This window comes from Crinia signifera, chromosome 3, assembly GCF_055691185.1.
Source record: "Crinia signifera chromosome 3, ASM5569118v1, whole genome shotgun sequence".
NCBI classification, from domain to species: domain Eukaryota; kingdom Metazoa; phylum Chordata; class Amphibia; order Anura; family Myobatrachidae; genus Crinia; species Crinia signifera.
This window is the reverse complement of record NC_139219.1, coordinates 256,495,898-256,521,491: the sequence shown is the minus strand read 5'-3', so window position 1 is coordinate 256,521,491 and position 25,594 is coordinate 256,495,898. Positions and strand designations below refer to the sequence as shown.

Below are 25,594 nucleotides of genomic sequence, written 5' to 3'. Positions count from 1 at the left end.
AAGAAAATTACACATTACAAATGACTTGTAGAAAACCTGACCAAGGCCACAGACTCATGTTCTGATATCGGACAATCTGTTTAATATGCCATAAAGCAGCAGTTTGCCATGACTTATAGGCCTGACTCCTGAGTGAAACTTAATGAATGAGCAAACTGTACCCTAGTGGAGAAATCAAGATGTATGCTGTAGGATGCAAACCTAGGGAAACCACTTTAGGAGGAAGCCATGTCCACAGCAGAATCGTTCTCTGACAGAACACGAGTTGAGGCCTTTTTAATGAAAAAGAAACAAGTGTAAAACACCTAGGAACATTTGTGAGCACTATTTATGTCCATGTATCAAAGGGAACGAACACAGGTTTGATGCAAAGGCTACATTGAATTACAAGAAATCTTGTCAAGTCAAGGGAAGTATTTAAAAAGACAATACAAAGACAATACAAGTTAGAGAAAAGCTCAAGAAGGCTACTATAGCACTATATTGTTTAAAATAGAGTAGTTTCTTATGGTACATAAAACTGGATGCTCTGTCACAAAATATGGGATTTGAAAGCTCAATAACAGATCACTGCCTCAACCACACACACACACACACACACACACACACATACATACACAGGGTATATATGCAAAATAACTTCTTTATCATCATCGTGTGGATGAATTGTTGCTGGTACAGATGGAGTCGCTCTCATCTGAGAGTCTCCCGACTAATGGTTTGGTGCCCTGCGGCGCATATGAGTCATGCATTCGGGTGAGATGCTTGTGCGCCCCATTTGTGGCAATGGACACGTCTATGTCCTGGCGAGTTGGATCGCCTTGACGTGCTGGCGCACCTGATAACAGCAGCTAATTCTGTAGGTCAAGAAGAACATATCAATGAAGTTTGAGGTCTACTTGGACAGAAGTTCCGGATGAAACACTTGGGTCTGGCAATTTAGTTGCTTAATCTAAGAGTTAGACAAGACCTAAAAAGTCTTTATAGAAAGCATACTTGAAAAATATGGAATGATGGATGCAAAGCCAATAAGCATACTACTTATTAATAATATGTACAAATGTACAAAAGATGTCTCCCAAAGATGAAAGGGTAGCCAAAGCTATGAAGAATGTTCCTTATCAAAATTATATTCAACACAAAGTAGGTGTTGGGACATACTACGACATTGCTCACTCTGTGGGGAGAGGGGCGGGATTTAAACAAAAACCCACTGAGTTGTGCGGTTAACTGGGGAAACACGCTTTCAATTCAGTGTTCAACAGATCAGGAAACACCATGTCAGAGACATTCTGTGATGCTGACTGGGGGGGGATGAAAATGACCGTTGTTTATATAGGATGTATGTTTCTACTTGCAGATACAGCAATACGTTTGGCTAGTCAGAAACAGCTCTCTGACCAAAGAGGTCAAAAGAAGTCTTATACCTGAAAAAAACCCTCTTTAGGGAAATAGGAGAAAAGTCCAATATAGAAATTGAGAACAGCAGGGAAAGTGATTTCTTGCATAGTGCCACTACAGCTACACTACACTACACTACAGTAGAGAACTACAGGAGATTGACACATATCTAGATTAGACACTGTCACAGCCCCTCGGACCATGGGTTGTACTTTAACGGGTCTGAGGGCGCTGGTGGTGCGGGAGGCGGGGTCCTGGGCAGTGGTCTTTCGATGGAGACCCCTAGCGACAGGGACGGCCAAGTCAGCGACTTCCTGCGGTGCCGGGGTCTAAGTGAAGTGATGGAGATAGGCGTGAGGCTGAGGGATAGAGACGGGCAAAATGGGTCACTAAAGAGAGCTGGGATCCAGCAGATCAGTTAGTGCAAAGATCCGTATCTTTTAGGCGGGTCGACGATTCACTTTGAAAGAAGGGGTAATTTGATAATAACGAAGCATAATTTGTTTTACAGCCATTTATTGCCATTTTTTTCATTTTTTTTTTTAAACAGTGAACTGAACAAATAACAACATACATGACCGAGTAAAACACTGATCGATGGCTGGGTGCAGAATCGCTATCGATGGCAACCATCGATGGTGTCTGCACCGATGGCCATCCCTAGCAGCAGCAGCCTTGTTATTCTTTTACTTGCAGTAGCAGCACTGGACTCAGGGCCTTATTTTGGTTCATTCTTTCTGACAAAATCCTTCTTAGATGGGCAAAACCATGTGCACTGCAGGTGGGGCAGGTGTTACTTGTGCAGAGAGAATTAGATTTGGGTGGGGTTTTACTTCAAAGTGAGATCTATATTGCAGTGTTAAAATAAAGCAGTCAGTATTTTCCCTGCACAGAAACAAAATTACTCACCCAAATCTAATTCTCTCTTCACAGTAACATCTGCCCCACCTGCAGTGCACATGGTTTTGTCCATCTAAGAAGGATTTTGTCAGAAAGAATGAACCAAAATAAGGCCCTCAGTCTCCAGAGTTAGTACATCTCAGCTGCCACAGGTGGCAGTGCTGAGCATAAGCAAATGCATTGTAATGAAAAACTAAACTGAAAGTAAAAGAATGCCGGATCACCTTTTTGGGATCGGCGGCTCACTCAGCCTTTTATGGGATCCGTTCAAAAGAGCCGCTTCGTTCACGAACGACCCATCTCTACTGGGGGAGTGTTGTTAATGGACGATGTAATCCAGGTCACCCGCAGTGACCTCCTTCTATAAGAGGCAATTTTAGGCAGACCGTCTCTATAGGCTCTCATACTTGCTCCGGCGTTCCCAGTGCTTGCTAATATCCGGATTAGAATTATTGACCTCGGCTATCTTCATGACTATTCTTCTGTCTTATCCTCCTGTACTGCACGTTATTGATTACCTGTGTATGACCCAGCCTGATTCCAGACCTCATATGTTTCCTCCTTCTGTACCTATTTGACTGCTAGTTTCTGACCCAAATCACGAATATCCCAGAGTCACCTGCTAACCTTCTAGAGCATACCCTTTAAAAGGGGAACCTGAATAGAGGACTGTGGGGGTTATTCTGGTTGATTCGCTCGGATGCAAATTGGCATCCTTGTGAGTCAACCAGATCCCACCTTGCAAATGGGGTGTACGTCGGCCCACCATACGCAAGATGCGTACGTTCACATGGTATGCGAATGGATGTTTTAGATAAACATCCATTCACAGCCTGCGTGGGAACACCCACATCATTCAATGGTCGTCAGCCCCGCCGCCCCATGCCCCCTTCTACTTGCAAGGATGGATGCGTGCACCCAGCGAACAGTTTGCACATCATGGTCATACGCACCCAGCGCATGCACAGAAATGCACATGCACAAGACAAAACATCAGCCTCGTACGAACGCAAGAGCCGTGCGAACGGACCTGAATAAGTTCCTGTGACCAGTGTATTGGCTGCTATGAAACCCAAATCCCGCTTGGAGGGGTCACTGGTAAATACCGCTGATACAGTAAGACTCCGCTCCTCTGTATCAGGTCACGCCAATCCCGGATTCAGTGTTGCATTATACAAGTTTTGTTACAGACACTACTTTTTTCAGGAACTTGTTAAGAAGGTTTCTATTGATGTGATTCTTAGTGAAGAGAATCCCATAGATATCATTACAAGGTGTCACATCTTACTCTTTTACCTAATTCTGAAGAGAAGCGGTCTTGAAGTTACTTGAAAAAAAGACTTTACAAGAGTCCAAAATTTCAAAAGGCATCAGGCTGTTACAGTAGTTCAAAAGTTCTCAAACAAGAAACTGTAGCTGTGGCCTATGTTGTCAGTGAAATGGACTACCAAATTTCTAATGGAGAAGACCAAGCCAAAATTATCTGACATGATGATGTTCTTTCATGTCTATCCTTTTTTATTTTACAGGTTACTATTACCGCTTTGACATCATAATTGCCGGGTTGCACCCAGGATAAGGACAAGGATATGACTCAGGAGCGACCCAGCATTTGCTATGTTTAGCACACCACAGCGACTCGGCAATAAGACATCAGATGGGGACGGGGGGGGGGGGGGGGGGCGGGGGAGGAGGCAGCAATTGGAGCTGAACGGGACCCGTGTCGCTCGAACCGGGTTACCCTTCCCAATGCACAGTAACCCGGTTTCAACTCAGGATTAACTCTTCTTTTAACCCGGGTTGCTGGACCCGTGAAATTTAAAAATGCCCTTTCAGATCACAGATTATTTTTGCAATGTGAGAGGGGTAAAAGTTAGACCTTCAGTGTGAATTTGTGTAGCACAGTTAAGTTTGTAGCAAGGGAATCTTAGAAGTGGAGTGTGATACAGTGCGATCTCCAACAATATGACTCCTCTAGGGATGCTTTATTTTCTCACCAAGAATGCCTCCAATAGTGTATCCGCACATGTGTGGCACCACCTTTTTCACTGAGCGACATGGTGTTGGATGGCTGCCATAGCTCCTAAAGCCCTCAATTTCACCCCTAAAATACCAATGTTTCAGAGCCTGAAATTATGTGACAGCCAGGCCAGGGAGGCTGCCTTTCCAAGCATAAGTAACTTTATCAAGGCTATACCTATTCATAGTAAGCACCATGCCCACTAGTGCAGTGTCATTCAACCACTGTGCCATGGCACACTAACATTTTTTAAGCTGTTCTCAAGTGTGACACTAGAGCAAGAGATGCCCACCCTAGTTTACAGCCACCACCGCTGGTTTAACTGTTACTCACTGGTTTCTTGTTTTCAAGTGAGGGCCAGTCTATTTTATTTTTGTTACCTGTGGGAACCAGTGTAATTGATTTTTCATATGGGGGCCAATGTTTTTTTTTTCTTCTTGTGGGGGCCAATGTGTTTTTCCCTGTGGGTGTCTAAAGGTGTACCTATGCAATTTTAAAGTCTTGTTTGGTGAGCTGAGAGTTGAAAAACGTTAAAAATCACTGCACTAGTGTGATGTCATGCTGCCCTCACCATCTATGTCAGACATGCAGAAAAACATGGAGACTGGCTGTACAGGTGCAACATCAGCATTACACCATGTTAGAGCTCTGCACTACCACTGAACTTTGTGGACCTAAATATATAAAATAAAGGAAGACTTGCATCTACAGCAGTCACTGGACTACCTGTCAGAGCTCCACACTACCACATTTTAAATGAAAAATATAACATACTGTACATAGGGAAATTAAATAAAGTACCAACTAATCAACTCCTAACTATCAATTTTCAAACACAGCCTGTAAAATTTAATTTAGAAGCTCATTGGCTGGTACTTTATCACTCTCGACTGTATGCCTCTCCTAGGTTAATCACTTAATATAACTCCACCAAAACAGAAGATTAAAATAAGATTTATAACTGTTGATTCAAGTGTTGCCTCAAACCTCTGTGCTCAAAGTTTTTTTCATTGAAGTCTACAGGCTACGGTAATTTATTTCAGAGTAGATTAGAGTAAATGCCATTTCTGCTATCTTTCAGAACAGAGAAGCTAGTACACAGATATTCAAACCACTACAAAAATATGTTAATACGGGACAGTTATTATATTGTATATTAGCTTACTGGCACGCAGTGAAAAGGAACCCTTGTGAGAAATGAATTGACTCATTCTAGTCCAAGCTGACGGCTAGTTATGCCAAATATGAAAGACTATTTTGTAGATCAGAGGACACTTGGTATGAATAGAGAATTACTACAAATGTCTGCCCAATTCATATCATGCTGTGAAATGCAGTATTGTTGTGGTTTCAGGGCTGTTCAGTACTTTTACTTTGTTTAATTTTATTCATCATATTTGAAAGTTTTAGTGACTAAAGAGACTAAATAAAGGGTGTGGACTAAGGGCCTTATTCTGTTGCATTCGCTTCCCCGCACGTTCGCACAGGGAAGCAATATTTATCTTATGCGCATGTGCATACACTAGGTGCAAGCGGGCATGGCGAACTGCAAGTTCGATGCCCGGTTTGCACCTGGCAGTTTGGGCGTGGGCGATGGGCTGTGCCCATGGGAATGCCCAATGTTTCATGGGCGTTCCCATGGAAATTAGGCAGTCACGCGGGTGCCGGTGGTGGGCAGCTGACCGCCCTCTTCCCGTACAGGGAGCAAGGAAAGCTAAGACACCAGAGAGTGGACATGTGACAGGTCAACAAGGTCAAAGGTCATCATGTAAAAGTTCAACAGGAAAATGATCAACAAACTTTTTGTGTCATTTTTATGTATGTTTAACCATATGTAAGTCACTATTTCCAATTGTGGTCAACAAGGATGTTAAATGATGAAAAAGTGGAAAAAATAACATTATGTTGACTATTGTCATGGAAACCTTTTGCACTTGTCGACCTTTCATCCGTCAACATATTGTACTTGTCAACCTAAGGCGTGTTGACCATACGGTGGGGGCCTATCGACTTGACCTATTGAATGTTGATCTATCTTCTGGAACCCTAAATTAAGGCCATTGTTAGCAGCAAAGAATTTGTGTATGTTCTTGTTTTTGAAGCTGTATTTCATTGTGCTTCTTTGTTTATATATTTTCTATAGCCATATGATTTGTATACTTCCTGACAGGCCCTGTGGAACTTGTGCTGTCTACTAATAAACAATATTATATGTTGAGAAGTATGAAAGCATCCAAAGTGGATTGCAATTAAGCTAATGCACACCGTATATTTTATATTATGTGCTCTACAGTCTATTCTACAAATAACATCATCATATAAAATTCTTGATTTTCTATCTTAAATTATATAAACCCTAATATACTTGGTGGCATATAGACTCAAAAGCTTGAGGACACGTAGGACTAGAAATATTTATTGTCACTCTAGAAAAGCAAGCAAAGAGAAGTAACACACCAGGAAGCAGGGGATAGCCAATCCCAGCCATACCTGTAGCTGATAGATATTCTTAGGATCATTGAGGTTTCACATACATTATAAAAGCCATGCAAAAATATAGTCCTTTATTCAGCAGCAGGTCCAGAAAACGCTTGTCTTACACTGACAACATATACGGACAAATGTAATAGCCTCCGAGTTCAGATTCCGTGTGGGATATTCCGGCCGAACCGAAAAGGTTTTATTTTAAAGAGGAAGTCATTTACAAGGCAAACCAATGCCTTGTAATGATTGCCCCTTTAAAAAAAAAAACTCAGAGTACAGCTGGCATCCAGCATGGCTGCCGAACTCGGAGGCTATTTCATTTGCCCTCCAGTCTTAACATTGACAGACACTCTTCCACATTCTTCAAAGCTGGGCAGACATTGCCTCTATAATGCTATGGGAGAAATGTATTACGACTTGGAGAGAGATAAAGTGGAATCATTGCCCAAAGAAACCAATCAAATGACAGTTAAATGCTGATTGGTTGATTTGGGCAACCACTCTGCTTTATCTCTCTCAAGGTGTCACGAACGGTGGTGTTTGTGGATCCGTCTCATGTTGTAGACCTGGGGCAAGCTGTGCTGGCGGTGCCTGGAGCTTTGCGGGGAGTATATAGGTCCTACGCATAGGGCGGTATTCAATGAGCCTGATTCGCCAGGTTTTTATGGCGAATTTGTGCTGTTTGGCGAATTTCTGACAAAAACGGTGAATCACCCTATTCAATGACCACATGGCGAATACATTTGAAGGTTTTTTTCGCCATGATTCACCGAGTAGCAATCGCTATCTTTTTATGGTGAAGTGGAATGTGAACTTTTAAAATAAAGTGTTTTGTTTTTTACATTTGGTGTCAAAAAATCAGGAATTTTATTCTGAGGCGGGGCATGCTATTTTTATTCATGTGCTGTAAGCACATGAATATATATTTAATTTTAAAAATAATATTTTTTTTTTTACACAGCAGCCAGCAGGGGGCGCCGGAGCCGAGCCGCTCATTACATATTCATATATTCACTGCACGATCATTACGATCGTGTGTAGTGAATATACGCCCCCCCTGCTGGCACCCCCGGGGGGGGGGGGGGGGGCAGCCTGTGCTGCCTGGCACCCGGGGAGCCCACCTAACCCCCCACAAAGGTCTGGGCTAGGCAGAGAGACTACCATCTCTCTGCCTGGCACCGTCCTCAGGCTCCCTGCGGCAATCGCCGCAGGAGCTCATATTCGCCAGTCAGGGGCTCGCTGCCCCTGACTCGTTGAATACCGGAGCCCGCCGCCTCCGGAACGTGGCGAATGTGCAGCGAATCCAAAAAAGGATTCGCTGCACCTCGCAGGTATTCACATTGAATACCGCCCATAGATTCTGACCGTCAGGTTTGGCGAAACTCCTTAACGAGGGCGCGGAGTGTAACTGCCTGGCGGTTTTCTCCGCAAGGGAGTTTGGACTTTGCTGCGTCCAGACAGCAGGTTGTGGCCCCTCGTCAGAATTACTCACTATAGGTCAGGGGTTCCCCAAGGCTTGGACGTAGGTCGAGACACTGTAACTTGCAGGCTAACGCTGAAACGGAAATGGCCGACTAGGCAACTGCTTGCGTCTATAACGAAACTCAAAAGTCCGACTTGGCTTCGCAATAACGAACTTAGGCAGTAGGGTCACTCAAATGGCCGACTTGGCATACACAACTCCAGAAGGGAAATAGCGAACTTAAATAGCCTCTCTGGCTTCGGGAAGATTAAGATCAGGGAGACAGGATAACTAAACAGACCAGACTTGGTATGCAGGAGAGCAGGAATGCTGGAGCGGAACACTGGAGTTACCGGGCACTGGTACAGGTTCCGTCGGGAAATGCCGTAACAGCTTCCAGAACTCAGGCTATTACTCCTGAGCATGTGCCTGCAATTTAAAAGTTGCACCAGCACAGAATCCTGAAGCATGCTGGGATTTATCAGCCCAGCCAGGCTGCAATATGCCGTTGTGATTGACAGAGGGCTTAACATCCGCCCCTCTGCCAGGTCACATGACCCTTCCAAGATGGCGGCGCCCAGTCACCTGGTGCCGCTGTGGGCAGGGAGCCAGCTGTACCCTGCTGCTCCATAGCCCCTGATGGCCGGACCCCCACCGACGACCCCCCGAATGCTGTCAGGAGCGATGGCGGCAGAGCGGTGAGTAGCCACGGTCGCCAACAGCTGATAGCTGGTGTGTGACATAAGGCTTGATACATCTTCCCTTGGGCAAAATGTACTAAGCCTTGAAAAGTGATAAAGTGGAGAGTGATAAACCACCTACCAACCAGCTCTTATCTGTCATTTTTCAAACCCAGCTTATAACATGACAGTTGGGAGCTGATTGGCTGGTGGTTTATCACTCTCCATTTTATCACTTTTCAAGCTTAGTACAACTGACAGCTAGTTGGTAGTAAGTATGTATCAATCAAAATAGAATCATTTATATAGTACACAGGTGATGACAGAAAACTATGTATGTGTTATTTCCAATAAGTACAGTAGCTGACCTCAGTGCCAGATTAAGCCTTCTGGGGGCCCGGGGCACTTTAGACAGGGGGCCCCCCTTGCACTTGTCATTACTGGCCGCAAACTGCATGGGGGAATATTACACTGTCAAAACACAGAGTAAAGGCAGTATAAACTTGGTCAATGGGTAACTTCTGGGGATATATATATATATATATATATATATATATATATATATATATACACACACATATACATATACACATACACACACACACACACACACACACATACATACATACATACCACATGAAAAGCCTGTGTTTGTCCCTCTGCACCTTACTCTGTCAGAGACCTTACAGTCCCAGTGCTGCCTCTGATTAAAAACCCTCCCATGACTAGGCTGCTGCTGCTGTTATCCTTGGGCCTGAGAAGCATGTAATGAGCTCCACCAATCAGAGCTCAGCACAAATGTCTCAGCCTCTGACCTCTGGTGCAAAGTGTCATGGGACTTAGTCAACTCCCAGTAATGCACTGCACACTTGGCTTCCAATGCTCAGCACCATTAATCATTGTCACATTGGCAGATAGGTGAAGCTGCAGCACTTTTTTTTTTTTTAAATACATGCCAACCACAGGGGGCCCCTAGCTAGAGGGGGGCCCAGGGGCACTGACCCCTTGTGCCCCCATTATAATCCGGCCCTGCCTGACCTGTCACTGCTGGTTCTGTCTGACCCTCACAGACAGAAATGGAGTATCTTTATGACCTCAATTATTCTTTGTATATGGATGCAAAAAAATAGACTTAGAACTAACAGCTATTACATTCTGTTGCCTACCAGAAATTGATCTATAATCCCTGCTGTCCCTTGGATTATTGGATGTCATATAGTTAACGCAATACCAGCCAACAAAGATAAAACATGAGTCTGTGTCTATGAAATCGCTAGCATGTATGAAACATTTATAAATATTAAAAATTGATAAGGAATTATATGAAATAGTAATTGGTTTGAGTTTTTGTCAGAGTAATTTTCACTGTATAAGATCAGGCAATGTTATTATAAGGCATATAAGTACACTGTACACTGTAACCATGAAGTTTTCTTGTAACAGCTAATTTACATCTTGATGCCTGTTACATAATTTTTCCACAGCACTGCCTATGTGTTAGTGAACGGGTTTCAACCTGTAAGCAATTAAAGCATCTGAACATTCAGTATGACTTTTAGTTAAATTATTAGACCATTCACAAAAAAAATGTCACCTGTGTATATACAGTATACGGTATATACTGTATGAACCAGTTACCAGTCTGTCAATATGATGGAAAAATAAAACTGTAATCTCAGCGACGGCAACTGTGCACGCCCACACAGAGTAGCACTTGAATTGCTCCTTCGGGCTCCATCTAGAGGCCACCGTGCACAACACTGAAATTCACCCCATAGAAGTGAGGAGCCAAAGTAGACTTTTATTATATCGGATGAGTTTATGCATTCAATTTAATATTTTTTGTATTTCTCGCTAGTTTATTATTCCTATAATTTTAAAGAGTGCTTTTATTTGCCATAGTGTGAGAGGTATGGATATATTTTAACTAATGCCATGATAGTGAGGTACCGTATATACTCGAGTATAAGTCGACCCGAATATAAGCCGAGGCACCTAATTTTACAATAAAAAACTAGTAAAACGTATTGACTCAAGTGGGACCCTCACTCGAGTATAAGCCGAGGGGGGCTTTTTCAGCATAAAAAATGTTCTGAAAAAGTAGGCTTATACTCGAGTATATATGGTAAATATCAAAAGCTCACCCATAGCTAACCATCTTTAATTATATGATCATTTTTAGCTGTATATACAGTAATGTGTAGCTATGAACTGCTTTATATTGACATAAAAAGGGTTAGGGCCAGATGTATCAAGCTTCAAAAGTGAAAAAATGGGGAGTGATAAACAGCCAGCCAATCAGCTCCTACCTGCCATGTCACAGACTGTGTTTGAAAATGTCAGGCAGGAGCTGATTGGTTGGTTGTTTATCATTCTCCATTTTATCACTTTTGAAGTTTAGTGCATCTGGCCCTTAATATACATTATGAGCATGCACTTTAATGGTGTGTTACAGTACCTGTCGAGGTGTCCGCTCAGATTTGCTTCTGCACCACTCCCAGTCTGTAAGTTCTGGCTTGCGATTTTCCTCATGAGAAAGTCTTCTGTCCTGGCCTTCATAAAGCCCAGAATTGTCAAAATTTCTAATATCTTCTCTTTTAAACACTCTGATTTTCTCCGAAAGGAGACGTCCTATTGCCTTGTCTTTCACTGGGTCAGGTTTTATTTCTGTGGTGATAGTTCTGATCTTGCAGGCATCTTTCAACATGGAGCTGTCCTGCAGACTTATAGTGCTGAAATCGAGCACAGCTGAATTGAGGATTCTGTCACAGCGGGGGTCATTTGTGCTGTCACATTCATAATTAATCAAATTATGGTAGGAAATAGAGTTTTCTCCAGTGGCATGTTTTTCCTGGGATATCTTATAAATTCCATAGCCTTTATTGAAAGACAGATTGAAATCAAATCCTCCTTTTTTAACTAGAAAATAAGAGAGAAACATTAATCAAAGTGTTTGTGTAGAATTAGTGCAAATAAGCAAAAATCAGAATTATGATTGTTTATAAAATGTGTTTTTCCTACTCTTTAAATGAAAGAATATTGGATCAGTCATATATGTATTATACACAAAATTGCAGGTGCTAATAATCAAAAGTTTATACGCATACATTCTTATTTTACATAATGGCTGCAAAAAAACACCACATGCTTGTGAGTGCACACATATACTTGTCCATTACCAAGAGAATAACTGTATTAAAATTAGAATTTGCACTGATAACCAGAAATCTGATATGTAATCTGATTACATATATATATATATATATATATATATATATATATATATCATACAGTACATACACCTTTTTATTTATATTATTCTGTTTGCATATAAATGTCCCTTAATTTTAACTCAATATAAAAAAATAATCACAAAATATATATAAAAATGTATAAAAAACAAAACTAGTTATTGTTACAGACAAGTAGGGACTACAGTGTGAATTACACAGAGAAGTGGAACTATGTACATTCAATTACCTGGAAGACAGGTAAGATGTATTATTTCATAATTTTCCATATAAATAAATATTTTTATATGTTAAATTATTAAATAATATCTATTTGTGTTGAAGCGCTCTCTGTTGTCATTTCTATATTTTTTTTATGGTTCAATCAGGGATCCAGTACATCTGGTGGAAGCTGCGTTCTACATAAATTGATGTCGATTTTTCTAAGGGATTTTAATACACAACATTTATTGATATTGATGTGCTTAGTGCCTGAACCTTTTTAATAATTTTTTAATTAAGGTAAGATATATACCTTCTCTCGGATCTACAGATATAACCACACTCATAGTTGCTACATCCCGGTTGCTCGTGCCTGTTTGGTGTGCCAATATTGCATTGGTAGCGCAGACCACTATGCCATGCCATCACCATTCAAAGCATTTCTAAGAGCCTTCGGAGCAAATTAGATGTAGACAGGATCGCGCCAATCGGCAAGGATGTCGCTTTTGGGGATTTGCACTGCAACTATGAGTGGGGCTACATCTGTATGCATTAATTAATACAGCGGTATTGAATACCACTTTTATAATGCAGTAATAAATAAAAGGGAGAGGATTTTAATCGGAGCGCTCCAGGGAGGCAGCTAAACTGTAAAACTGGAGTCTACCCCTAATGATGTTTTATAACGCACCTTGAACAAAAGGTTTTACATGATCAAATGAGCTGTTGATTAATATATTTTCACCCCTCATAATATGCAATAATATAATATAAATACAGTATACAGTATGAGCAGAGTCCTCTTCCCTTACGTGCTTTACCTTCCCTTACTTAACCCCTTCCCGACATTTGACGTATATATACGTCATGGCCGGGATGTGCTTCCCGACACATGACGTATATATACGTCATGAGTTCTAACTGTCACCGCGTCTATAGACGCGGTGACAGTTTGGAGATGTCTGCTGTCCCTGACAGCAGACATCCCCCCTCGCTGCCCAGGGGGGGCAGGGGTGCCCCCCCTGGGCGGCGATCGCTGCGATTGGCTGTTCAAAAGTGAACAGCCAATTGCAGCGTTTTCTGTGTTACCGGCGGCTAAGCCGCTCGGTAACACAGAGATCGGTGGTGATCGGTGCTGTTAAGTACAGCACCGATCACCACCGAGCGGCAAACCGCCCTCCCACCCGCCCGGCAGCCCGCCCTACCTCCCGGCAGCCTCTCTCCAGCCTCCCTCCCACCCAGCCAGCAGCCGCAGCGCCAGCCCCCCTCCCACCCCCCCGCCAGCAGCAGCACAGCTGGTTAAATCTTTGATTTGTGGCTAAATTTATTTATATGACCTATATATATATATATATATATATATATAAATATATATATATATATATATATATATATATATATATGTGTATATATGTATATATATATATATATACACATATATATATATGTGTGTATATATATATATATATATACACATATATATATATATACACACACACATATATATATATATATACAGTGATCGGTGCTGTTAAGTACAGCACCGATCACCACCGATCGCCAGCCCCCCCCCCCCCCCCCTCCCACCCGGCAGCCCCCTCTCCCACCCACCCGGCTGCCGCAGCGCCAGCACCCCTCCCACCCCCCCACCAGCCGCAGCGCCAGCCCCCCTCCCAAAGCTGGTAAGCAAAATGGGGTCACATGTGGGGGGGTTCCACTGTATTGGTGCTTCGGGGGTCTTGCTAATGCGACATAGCACCCACCATTCATTCCACCACCAAAAATCACTCCTTCCCTTCTGAGTCCTGCCATGCACCCAAATGGTATTTTTGGGTCACATATGAGGCATTGCCGTACTCGGGAGAAATTGGGGCACAGATTTTGGGGTGCTTTGTCTCCTTCATTCCTTGCGAAAATGAAAAATTTTGAGCCAGAACTGCATTTTTGTGTAAAAAATTACATTTTTTTACACAAAAATGCAGATCTGGCTCAAAATTTTTCATTTTCACAAGGAATGAAGGAGACAAAGCACCCCAAAATCTGTGCCCCAATTTCTCCCGAGTATGGCAATGCCACACATGTGACCAAAAAATACCAGTTGGGTGCATGGCAGGACTCAGAAGGGAAGGAGTGATTTTTGGATTTTGCAGCACAGATTTTGGTTGAATGACCCCTGAAGCACCCATACAGTGGAACCCCCCCACAAGTGACCCCATTTTGCAAACTACACCCTTCAGGGAATTCATCAGGGGGTATAGTGTACATTTCAAACCCCCAGGGGTTTCACCAATTTTGATACAACTGAGCTGTGAAAATGAAAAATTAAATTTTTTCATTTTCACAGCCCAGTTGTATCAAAATTGGTGAAACCCCTGGGGGTTTGAAATGTACACTATACCCCTAAATGAATTCCCTGAAGGGTGTAGTTTGCAAAATGGGGTGACTTGTGGGGGAGGTTCCTAACTTTTAGCACTTATGGTGCCTAGAAACCTACATGGTGCCTAAAAAAAAATCTCATAAAAAGGAGGCTCCAAAATCAAGTAGGTGCTCCTTCTATTATGAAGCCTGTGGTTTGGTCAACGTGCACACTAGGGCCACATATAGGATATTTATGAAAACAAAAGAATTGGGGGAATCAATTTTTAGTCACATTTCTCTAGTAAAATCTACTGTATTCGTTAGAAAAATGTATTAAAATTGAAACTCTGCAAAAAAAAAGAAATTTTGAAATTTCACCTACACTTTGTTTTAATTCCTGTGAAACACATAAAGGGTTAACAAACTTCCAAAATGCTGTTTTGAATACTGTGAGGGGTGCAGTTTTTGAAATGGCATCATTTATGGGGGTGTCTCACATACAAGTCCCTCAAAGTCACATCAGAACTGAACTGGTCCCTAAAAAAATCAGTGTTTGAAATTTTCTTGAAAATTTGAGAATTTGCTATTCATATTTGAAGCCTCCTAGTGTCCAAAAAAATGAAAAGGAGGTTGAAATAATGATTGCAACATAAAGTAGACATATGGTCTTTGTTAGTTATTAACTATTTTGAGTGGTATGTTTATTTGTCTCACAAGCAGAAAATGTGACATTTTGCAAATTGCAAAATTTTCCATTTTTTCACGACATTTTGTTATTTTTCACAAAAAACCACAGACTGTATCGACCCAAATTTACCACTAACTTGAAGTACAATGTGTCACGAGAAAACAATCTCAAAATCACTGGGATAAGTAAAAGCAAAAAAAAGTTATCCCCACTTAAGTGAAACATGTCAGATTTGAAAAAAATGGCTCTGTCAGGAACGCAAAAACTGGCTGTGTCAGGAAGGGGTTAAACCATATTTGATGCCACCAAATCCTGTGGTTTTCTGCCACGCTGATACTTATTTACAGTGTCCTCTGCTGATGCAGCTATATGTATGTACCCTTTACGTGTCCTCTATTGTATTTAACCATAAGTCATTGTTTTGCTAATTTTGCTTATGCACAGTACTCTGTAATTGGATGCTGCCGATCCCTTGTAGCGCCATATAAATAAAGGATAATAATAATAATATGTAACAGGTGTGATTATTTCACATATCAGACCTCTGGTGTTATTAGCACAAATTCTAATATTAATGTATCATTTTAATTTAACCATATAGCTGTCTCTTTGTTCTTTGTCAATTCCACTTGATGTTCTTGTGAATATATTACTTACGTGTTGTTGCTGAAAATGCTTTTGCATACATATTGCAGTAAGCCCTCCATTAATGCATTACATAGAGCAGAGAAGAGATATGGCTGGGCTAGTGACATTCACATTACATGGAAATACAGAAAAAGAATGGAAATGTTGAAGTTATAATAAAAACACCTCCATCTAGAGTGATCAGAGGAGACACCTACTGAATTATCTGACAGAAATATACAACCCTTGCTGGCTAGCTGAATAATGTATCACTGTGCTCACAGCATCAGACTGCAGTTGCAGCATGATATTACCTATCTATCTACATATCTATCTACATATCTATCTATCTATCTATCTATCTATCTATCTATCTATCTATCTATCTATCTATCTCTCAGTAAAAGCTAATATGCTGTTTGTATTGTTTTCATACAGTTTTGAGTTGATTTGTGCTACAATGACAGCAGCAGTATGTCAGGATTCTGGCACGCCCAACTAGTTTCGTCACAAGGCGGACTTCCCCCCTGATGAAGTCCGCCTTGTGACGAAACTAGTTGGGCGTGCCAGAATCCTTACGTACTGCTGCTGTTGGTCCATCCATCTCCAGCGTGCTACATCTGTCTGTCCGGTGTGGCGGCTCTGAACTACCCAGCATGGACGCCGTTTCCAGCGGTGTCCCTCCCTGTGTTTTTCTGCCATCTACCTGCGCTGATGTGATATTATATCTGCTGCTGGTGAGCTGAATATTTTTAACCTTGATGTATGTGAGCTTAAATTACTTAGTAAATGTGATACTTTTTACATACTCACTTGTGTAATTTTTCCTTTTTCTTCTTCTGCAAATGTATGTTTGGAGATCTTGGAGAAAAAGCTGCACACATTTGGCAGGATGTATTAATATACATCGCCGCCCTTCCCCATGCCCCCGCCACGATGCCAGCTTATATGTACTAAAATATGCGGCTGGCATCGTGGTGCGATGACAGAGGCCCCCTGCGATACCTGTACTGTGGTCTGCGGGGGCTCTCTGTCAACTCCCAGCCGCCTGCTACTCCCCTGCAGCTGGGACAGCTCAGCGTGGCTGTCCCCGGCGCCCCCCCCCCCCCCCTGCAGCCGGAAGGATGTCCGGCTGCGTTGCTAGTGGGAGGAAGGTCTTACTTTCCGGGGTCCAGGAGGACCTGTAAGAAGGTAAGCCCAAGGGAGGGGGGGGGGGAGTTCGGCGAAGCGGCGAAAAGAAGCCCATAGGCTTCTATAGGGTATCGCCACCCAAAGGTGGCGATACCCTGCCCAGCCGGGTAATAGTACATAGGAAAATGCGGTAAAACGGAAATTGATTCGGATCCTTATCTTTATCGTTAAGAGGACATTGCGCCTGGTATCCCAGGCAGGGGCGGATTGGCCTGGCAGGAAACTGGGCCATTTTCCGCTGTCCGCTGGACTCCCCTGGCTGGGCCGCGGACCGGCGGTCTCAGCGATTAGCGGTCGCAGCATCGTGCCCACATCAGTGACAGTAGTTAAAATGGCCGTGGGTGGGCTGCTGCGCATGCTCCTCCAGCGGGACTTTGGTGTGGCAGACTGGCAGTCAGTAACCCGCAGGGTTGGAAGAAACTACATTCTGGGAGAGCACTCGGAGAGGACGGAGGAGCACTGTGCAACCAACAGCTGAAAACGCTGCAGCAGTGCTTCCTCCCAGACTCAGACTGAGCCTTCCCCCAGAGGAGAGCAATGACCTTCCTGGCTGCTTTTAGTACTGTGTGTCTCATGTGGATTATTGTGTGCTGCCAGTCGGCTGAGGAGCTGAGCCTGCCGTCTGGATGCTGAGACCATCATGTCATGGTGTGAGGCCAGGTATTTGTGTGGTGGAGGCTGTGAGTATGTGGGGAGATATACATGTGAGACATTTGAGGTTGGGGGCTGTAAGGTTGTTGTCAGTCAGTGTCAGGGGGAGAGGAGGAGGAGGATGCAAGGAGTTCTCAGGGGGATATGTGTATCTATGTTACATTTGTTAGTGGACTGTGAGGGTAACATGTGTTTGGGATGGTTTTCAGTTGGGGGGGTGGGTTCATATTTAAGTGTTTTAATATTTTTAAGTTAAGCTGTATTCTTTGTCTGTTTCATACACTCCTGACGATGGGGCCACGGCAGTGGTGTAACTACAGTGAGGCAGACCCCGCAGCAATTTGGAAGAGGGAGCACCAGTGGCGTCTGTGGCTGGCACCCGGCATACTGCATTAGGCTGCTGAACTGACAGTCAGTGACAAAACTGTCTGATGCCTGGCCGTGGCAACGGTGCGCAGCATGAAGTTGTGCTGCCGCTGGCCTGGGCATTGACTGTCTGTCCCTCATACAAATTGGCACAATCCCCCTTTGCTGCTGTACACAGAGCCTATTGGCTACTGTTTACAGGATGGGTGGGCTTGCCAGGATGGAGGGGAAGCAGCTGCTGCGTGTGACGTCATCAGGTCACATGCAGGGGAGACACGCTGGAGTCGGAGAGTCCAGCAGAGTGGTGGGTTAGTTTTTTTGGGTGGGTTTGTGTGTGCGCACAATATGGGACCTCTCCTGTGTGTGTGTGTGTGTGTGTGCGTGCAATATGGGACCTCTCCTGTGTGTGTGCAATATGGGACCTCTGTGTGTGTGTACGCAATATGTGACCTCTCCTGTGTGTGTGTGTGTGTGTGTGTGTGTGTGTGCAATATGTGACCTCTCCTGTGTGTGTGTGTGTGTGTGTGTGTGTGTGTGTGTGTGTACAATATGGGACCTCACCCACCCAAGTAAATTCTGCATTTGGCCCTTACATTTTTTTATTACTTACATATTTTTTATTTAATATTTAATTAATTTTTTGTTTAGTTACTTTATTTATTAACAGCAGCAAGCACGTAACTCCTGACAACATGCATTTAACCACATGTAACCCCTGGCAAGGAGCACATAACCGCATGTACAGTATCTCCTGGCAATGAGCAACAAACTCAAGCATGTAACCCCTGGCAATGAGAAAGAAACCTCTAGGAACAAGCATGTAGGTAATTTTTTTTAATAATTAATGTGTGTGTGGAAAGGGGCAAGAATTCAAGTTATCCACTGGGCCATGGGGCCCGAAACATTGAGAATACATGTCTTTAGATATTACAAAACCTGTAAAGTGTTGTGCATTCACGTACTGTGTCCGCTGCCTAATTTCCCCTTTGCTTTACAGTTGTTAGACTCTCCCCTACATCTAGTACATCAGTGTCTGTTGCCCACTTTACCCTTTGTTTTATTTATTTTTCCCAATGATTTACTTATGTAGCGCATATAGGTAGTACAGTAAAGTTTTACAATGTAGTATAACGTATAAAGGGGTCAGTAATAGTGTTTGTTGAGGGGTCAATAATGTAGTGCAGTGTATAGAGGAGTCAGAAATGTAGAGGGGTCATTAATATATTTGGGAGTTTAGAGGGGTCCGTAATATAAAGTAGTGTAGGATATAGCAGGAAAAGTAATGTAGTGGCACGTATAGCGGGATCAATGTTGTAGTGGCAGGTATAGTGGGGTCAGTAATGTAGTGGAGGGTATAGAGGGGTCAGTAATGTAGTGGACGTATAGAGGGTCAGTAATGTAGCGGTGTGTATAGAGTGGTCAGTAGTGTAGTGGTGGGTATAGAGGGTCAGTAATGTAGTGACGGGTATAGAATGGTCAGTAATGTAGTGAATGGTCAGTAATGTAGTGGTGGGTATAGAGGGGTCAGTAATGTAGTGGTGGGTATAGAGGGGTCAGTAATGTAGTGGTGGGTATAGAGGGGTCAGTAATGTAGTGGTGGGTATAGGGGGGTCAGTAATGTAGTGGTGGGTATAGAGGGGTCAGTAATGTAGTGGCGTGTATATAAACCACCAGAGTTTTTTTATGACAGCAATTTTTCTATTGCAGAGTACCAGGGAATATTGCTTTTGATTCTGACAACTCTGGGGTAAAGTTGCATATGCAACTGCATCAAAATATACAATGAAGACCGCAACTGCAAGCAACTCTGTGCAACTCTGAATCATATTCTATTAGTCAGGATCGGCCCCCTCTTGGCAGACTCCACCCACTCAGCAGACCCCGCCCCCAGGGCTGCTTCTGTAAATTTCCCCGGGCTGGTTTTACATCCCAATCTGCCCCTGCTCACATCACTGAGGTTATGGATTCAATTCCCACCATGGCCCTAACTGTGCAGAGTTTGTATATTCTCCCCGTACTTGTGCTGGTTTCCTCCGGGTACTCTGTTTTCCTACCAAAAATATACAGGTAGGTTATTTGGCTTCTAACAAAATTAACCCTAGAATTGAATGTGTGTGCGTGTACATGTGTTATGGAATATAGATTGTAAGCTCGACTGGGGCAGGGACTCATATGAATGTTCAAATGTTCTCTGTAAAGTGCTGAGGAATATGTGTGCGCTATATAAGAGACTGATAATAAACATAGTTGCCTACCCTCCTGCATTCTGCAGGAGACTCCCTGAAATAACAGCAATCTCCCTCTCTCCCTCATTAGTCTAGCAATCTCCCTCATTTCACCTAGCCCACATTACACTGTTACATTTTTTGGGGGGAAAAGGAATGAGAGATAGATACATTTATATTGAATCATCAGCTCCATTTCCCAGCACTTTAGCAAGTATAGTAGCTCTCACTAAGGGCGAGATGTACTAAGCTTGAAAAGTGATAAAATGTAGAGTTATAAACCATCAGCCAATCAGCTACTACTTGACACTTTTCAAACACAGTCTGTGAGATTACAGGTAGGAGCTGATTGGCTGGCTGTTTATCACTCTCCATTTTATCACTTTTCAAGCTTAGTACATCTGGCCCTAACTGCTTTGGGGCTCATCTACATTTTGGATATCAGTCATTTTAAAAGATTCTACTCGGATGTAGCAGTACACACTTATTATTCTAGGTGCCTCTTTGACGATCTCTTTTCACAATCTCTCATATATGGAACTAGACAAGCCCAAGCATGACACTTGTGGGGCGCTTTGCAAAATTCTATTAGCAACTATAATCTTCGTGAAACTAGTTTTCAAAAGAAGGCAAGTGTGATAATAAATAATAGATGAATAGCAAATCATGAGCAGTTTACGTGTGCCTACAACCATTATCATCGTACTGCTCCTAACTACCTACAAATAATACAGCTTTCCCCAATCTGCATGTGTTGGGATTGTGTCTTGTCTATATCAAAATTAAAACATTTCCTTCCCACTCATTAATGTGTGAATTTCAGAATCCCAGAGATAAGCGCGGGCGCATATGCTGCTCATATGTGCTCTGTTATGGGCACGCAAAGTGTGACTGCACACAAGATTCCAACTGGCATAGTATTCACTCTGAATGTTTATCCAATATTTTGCATATTTAACCCCAGACTTTAACTTTTCCTTTAAGCAATCTGGCAACGGTGTGTTATGATTGCAAGTAACAGATGGACCCTTCTCCTCTACTGTGACCTATGTTTCTATTAATTAAAAGCAGTGAAGTTTTCCAGGAGAAGCAAAAGGCATGTCATAACAGCCCTCCCTCCTAACATATCCTGAATCAGAAATTCGCTTTTAATCTGTTTTCTGAAGAACTAAAATAGTATAATTTGTCACAATTCACAGTTTAACCTTTTATTGAATGGAGAGTGAATTCAGCTATGAAATTAGAAACAGAGGTAAGACAAGATGGAAAAACCTAGATGCAGATATGTATATCGTACAAGATAAGCTAGGGTCCAACCAGGTCTACTTTAGATTGAATGTTTTGCAATAAATTGCATTTAAATAATCAGTAGCTGACAAATCTAATCCATTTTGATCTTTCATTAGCTTTAATTAAGAGAGGCAGACTTATGAAGGATTAATGTGTTTACTGTACCTTGCTGCAATATTATATACTCTAAACTTCTAACAGAAAAGCCAGCGGTTACAATAATATATTTCAGTACAAATTGAGATTTAGGTGCATACAGACTTATAAATGAATCATTTTAACGTATTTTAACAGTTTACAATCAGTAATTTTCTATCACTTTTCAAGAGAAGACGAGAGGAGATGTCACATGAACTATAGTGGTCAGAGGCTTATTCTTCGTCATCAAAAAGGAAAGGTGTGTTATGAATAACATTATATACTCATGATACAGTCTTTGTATCCCTTATCCAAAATATCCCTTATCCATAGTTTCCCAAATGTAACATTTTTTCTTTTGTGCTAAAAGCACTTCTAGGACATCTGTAACTGGCACCACTGAGGACATAATATGTAACTGGCACTAAATATGTGCAAGAAAACAATTTATTGGCATTTAAATTCAGTGCCTGAGATAGGACACAAACTTTGTTTCATGTTTTGAAACCTTGTTTCATGCACAAATAAAATATATTTGTGTGTATTTCATGTGATTGATGTGTTTATACAACATAAATGCAAGATACCTCATTGAAATATAAAAAAATATTCCAAAATACGGAATAATCCGTTATCCAAAATTCAAAAAGGGATACTCAACCTGTAATTCTTTAGAACCACAACACGAATATTTACCTTCTTTATAACAGATGCCTTTCCCTTAAAGCCTAATATGTTTACAGGTACTTGGGTATTAGAGTTTAGAGGTGTTAGAGTTGTTATTTAGTTAAATGGGACACTAATACTGCTTTCACATTGCAGAAATGGGTAATGACACGGTATTCTTAAATGAGACTTTAAAACGGGTCTGAGCCTTGAGACCTTTCACATTGCAGGTGAAAACCGTTTTAAAAATCATTTAATACCATTCAAAATTCAACCCGTTTAACCCCCAAGGGACACGTTTCAAGCCATTGAAATAGAGCTGTTCACACTGCCTAAAAATGGCTTTAAAACGTGTAGGACTCTGCGTTTTAACCGTGTTGAAATACCGGTTATCTTTAACCGGTAAATCAACTTTGGCACTTTCACATTGCAGCCTTAAACGTTTTAAAATGGGAAAAAAATGGCAATATACCGTTTTAAAAGTGCAATGTGAAAGGGGTAAACCTGGTTTGTTAACATACAGTATACCCCAGTTTGCAATAGCAAGAAAAGCAGCACTGATAAAAAAAAGTAGTGGGATTGTCTGTGTAAAAATAAGGATTACATATTTATTTAAATACATACAAGAATAAATTAAAATGATCTCTTCCCTGAAAGAAGTCAGTAATACAGGTCACATGAAGGAATAGTCATTATTTTTGAATGCACAATCAACCTATCTGTTGAGAATTTGAATAGTTAACTGTCCTCTTTTGCACTTCCACATTAATAGATGCTTGCAATTAGGCACTTGAATTTAGGCACATATAATCTCACCGCTGGAGGATTTCATTTGTAACTTTAGGCTTCTGTCCAGTTGTCCTCACAATGACACTGTTTAAAAGGATGTAACTTATAGGAAACCGCTGGAGGATGATCAATTGAGCCTGTAGGGTGTCCTCACTAGAGTAAGGTGAGTAGATGATTAACAGATGGGTTCCGTCATGGAGTGCTGTTGGAGCAGTAGTACCAAAGTGAGGGTATTGGCATGTGACAGTTCTTATTTCCAACGCATTTTGCTGTCTCCACAGCCTTTTCAAGGTGACCTTGAAAAAGCTATAGAGAGAAAGGCTTCCATTGATCATCCTTCAGTGGTTGCCTATAACATCCTTTTAAAATGTGTCATTGTCAAGACAACTGGACATAAGCCTAAAGATCCTAATGAAATCCTCCAGCATATTTAACATCTAGACCTTACCCTCTAATGGGTCCTATAAAAGATCAAACTTGATCGACATATGTTTTTTTTCGACCTGGACTACTATGTAACTACAATATGTAACTATTCATAAATCAAATATATCTTATAAACTATTTAGGTGGCAAAATGAAGTGTAAACAGTGGTTTTAATTTGGGAGGTCTTAGGTTTTGTTACAGTGGTATAATATGTCATTATACATCCGACCAAATTTAAAATTAAGGTAACCTTTGTGAAGAGTAGACTAGATTTTGTATTTCTTTTAATTTTTGTGGTTCTTTGGAAGGGATCTAGTCACATTGTTGAAAGTTGCCACGCCGTTCATTATGTTGACACCACAATTTCACTACTAGAATGTTGACATGGTTCAGTTGACATCAAAATGAGATTGACAGCATTGACAAATGTTGACATTCTTAGAATGCTAATGGTTAGGTTCAGGAACGGCTAGAAGGGTTAGGGTAAGGCACTAGGGGGAGATTAAGTTTAGACTATGAGTGTCGGGAGGGATTAGGGTTAGGCAGTAGGGGGAGGGGTAGGCCTGTGCCTGTAGCCTGTGCTGAAAGTGACTGTCACATGACCACCTGGCAGACTTCATGGGATTTCTCTTTGTCTAAAAATCATCCCCCTTGTCAGTGTATGCTAACCCCCCAAAAAAGGCATGATGAAGAGGAGTGACACCAAAATAGTACCTCCAGTTCAAATAATGCCACACTGTAGTGCCCCTTACTCAAATGACACAGTAGTCTCCCTTATTCCTGAAATGTTACACAGAAGTATCCCTTATTCATGGTCCCCAATACCTGATGCGATGATCCAGATCTGTGTTGACAAGGAGTAGGAGAGCGGCTCCTGGTTGACTCAAAGATCAGCAATAGGTTTACCGTGTACCCATGGTGGTAGTGACCACCATAACTTCATGCACACTGCACTCTTTCTTGGAAGTTGAGGACTGCAGTGACAGCATCATCTCCCATTATTCTCCTCCATGGGCTGCTCTGCTTGCTATGAAAGGATTTTACTTCCTTTTCTATAATATATTTCTGCTGTTAATGCTTTAACATCTTTCAATAAAACCTGAACATAGCGCCTTCCACCCCAGTTTTGCCTTCCCATGCCAAAACCTTCTGCAGCAACCATGGGCAAACCTAACACCATCATAAGGTAACAAAATGGCAGAAATGTCACCCAACATTTTCCTAAAAATTATAAATCTTCCACAATGTCTGATCCTCCCTCTCCTCATCTCTCACCACTAGACACTGAGGACTCACCCTCTCCCTTGCCATCAACCAAGGATGACATCATGGCTTTGAAATCTCACATTTTTTATTTCATGGAATCATTGGAGTCTAAACTGGATATGGTGGTTGTGTGTTTTAAATCAGAACTTTCCACATTATCCTCATGAACCTCAAACTGGAAACCCACAAGGATGCCCTTCAAAAATCTAAAACTGAGAATTTTAGAGACATGGATAATTTTATTAAAGATCTATATGAAATCCAAGTTAAGAAAGAAGACTTGGAAAATTTCCGAAAGAGAAACAATCTCCAAATCTGCAAATTCCTGGATCCATCCCTCCGGCAGAATTGGAGGTTTATATCCACAAAGTTTTCTCCCATATCCTTCCTACGCAAGAACCTCAACTGTTCCCTCTCATAGAGCCCTTCGCCTGAAACCCAAAGATGGAGACCCTCCCCAGGGATGTCATTATACACTTCCTGAGTTTCAAAGATGAAGAACGGGTGCTGACT

The 25,594-nt window shown here is 42.0% G+C and overlaps 1 protein-coding gene and 1 long non-coding RNA gene across 2 annotated transcripts in view; one reads left to right on the top strand and one right to left on the bottom strand.

The window, feature by feature from the left end:
• Positions 1-25,594, bottom strand: part of GPR149 (G protein-coupled receptor 149) — an 86,390-nt gene that overhangs the window by 40,284 nt on the left and 20,512 nt on the right. Inside the window, exon 3 of the mRNA XM_083177904.1 lies at positions 11,406-11,866. Within this exon, the coding sequence (XP_083034030.1) occupies positions 11,406-11,866 (461 nt within the window). The remainder of the gene's footprint in view (positions 1-11,405; positions 11,867-25,594) is intronic.
• Positions 19,999-25,497, top strand: LOC146064435 (uncharacterized). Its single transcript, XR_014471809.1, has 3 exons — positions 19,999-20,347; positions 22,123-22,192; positions 25,097-25,497. It is a non-coding gene; the product is annotated as an uncharacterized LOC146064435 (long non-coding RNA).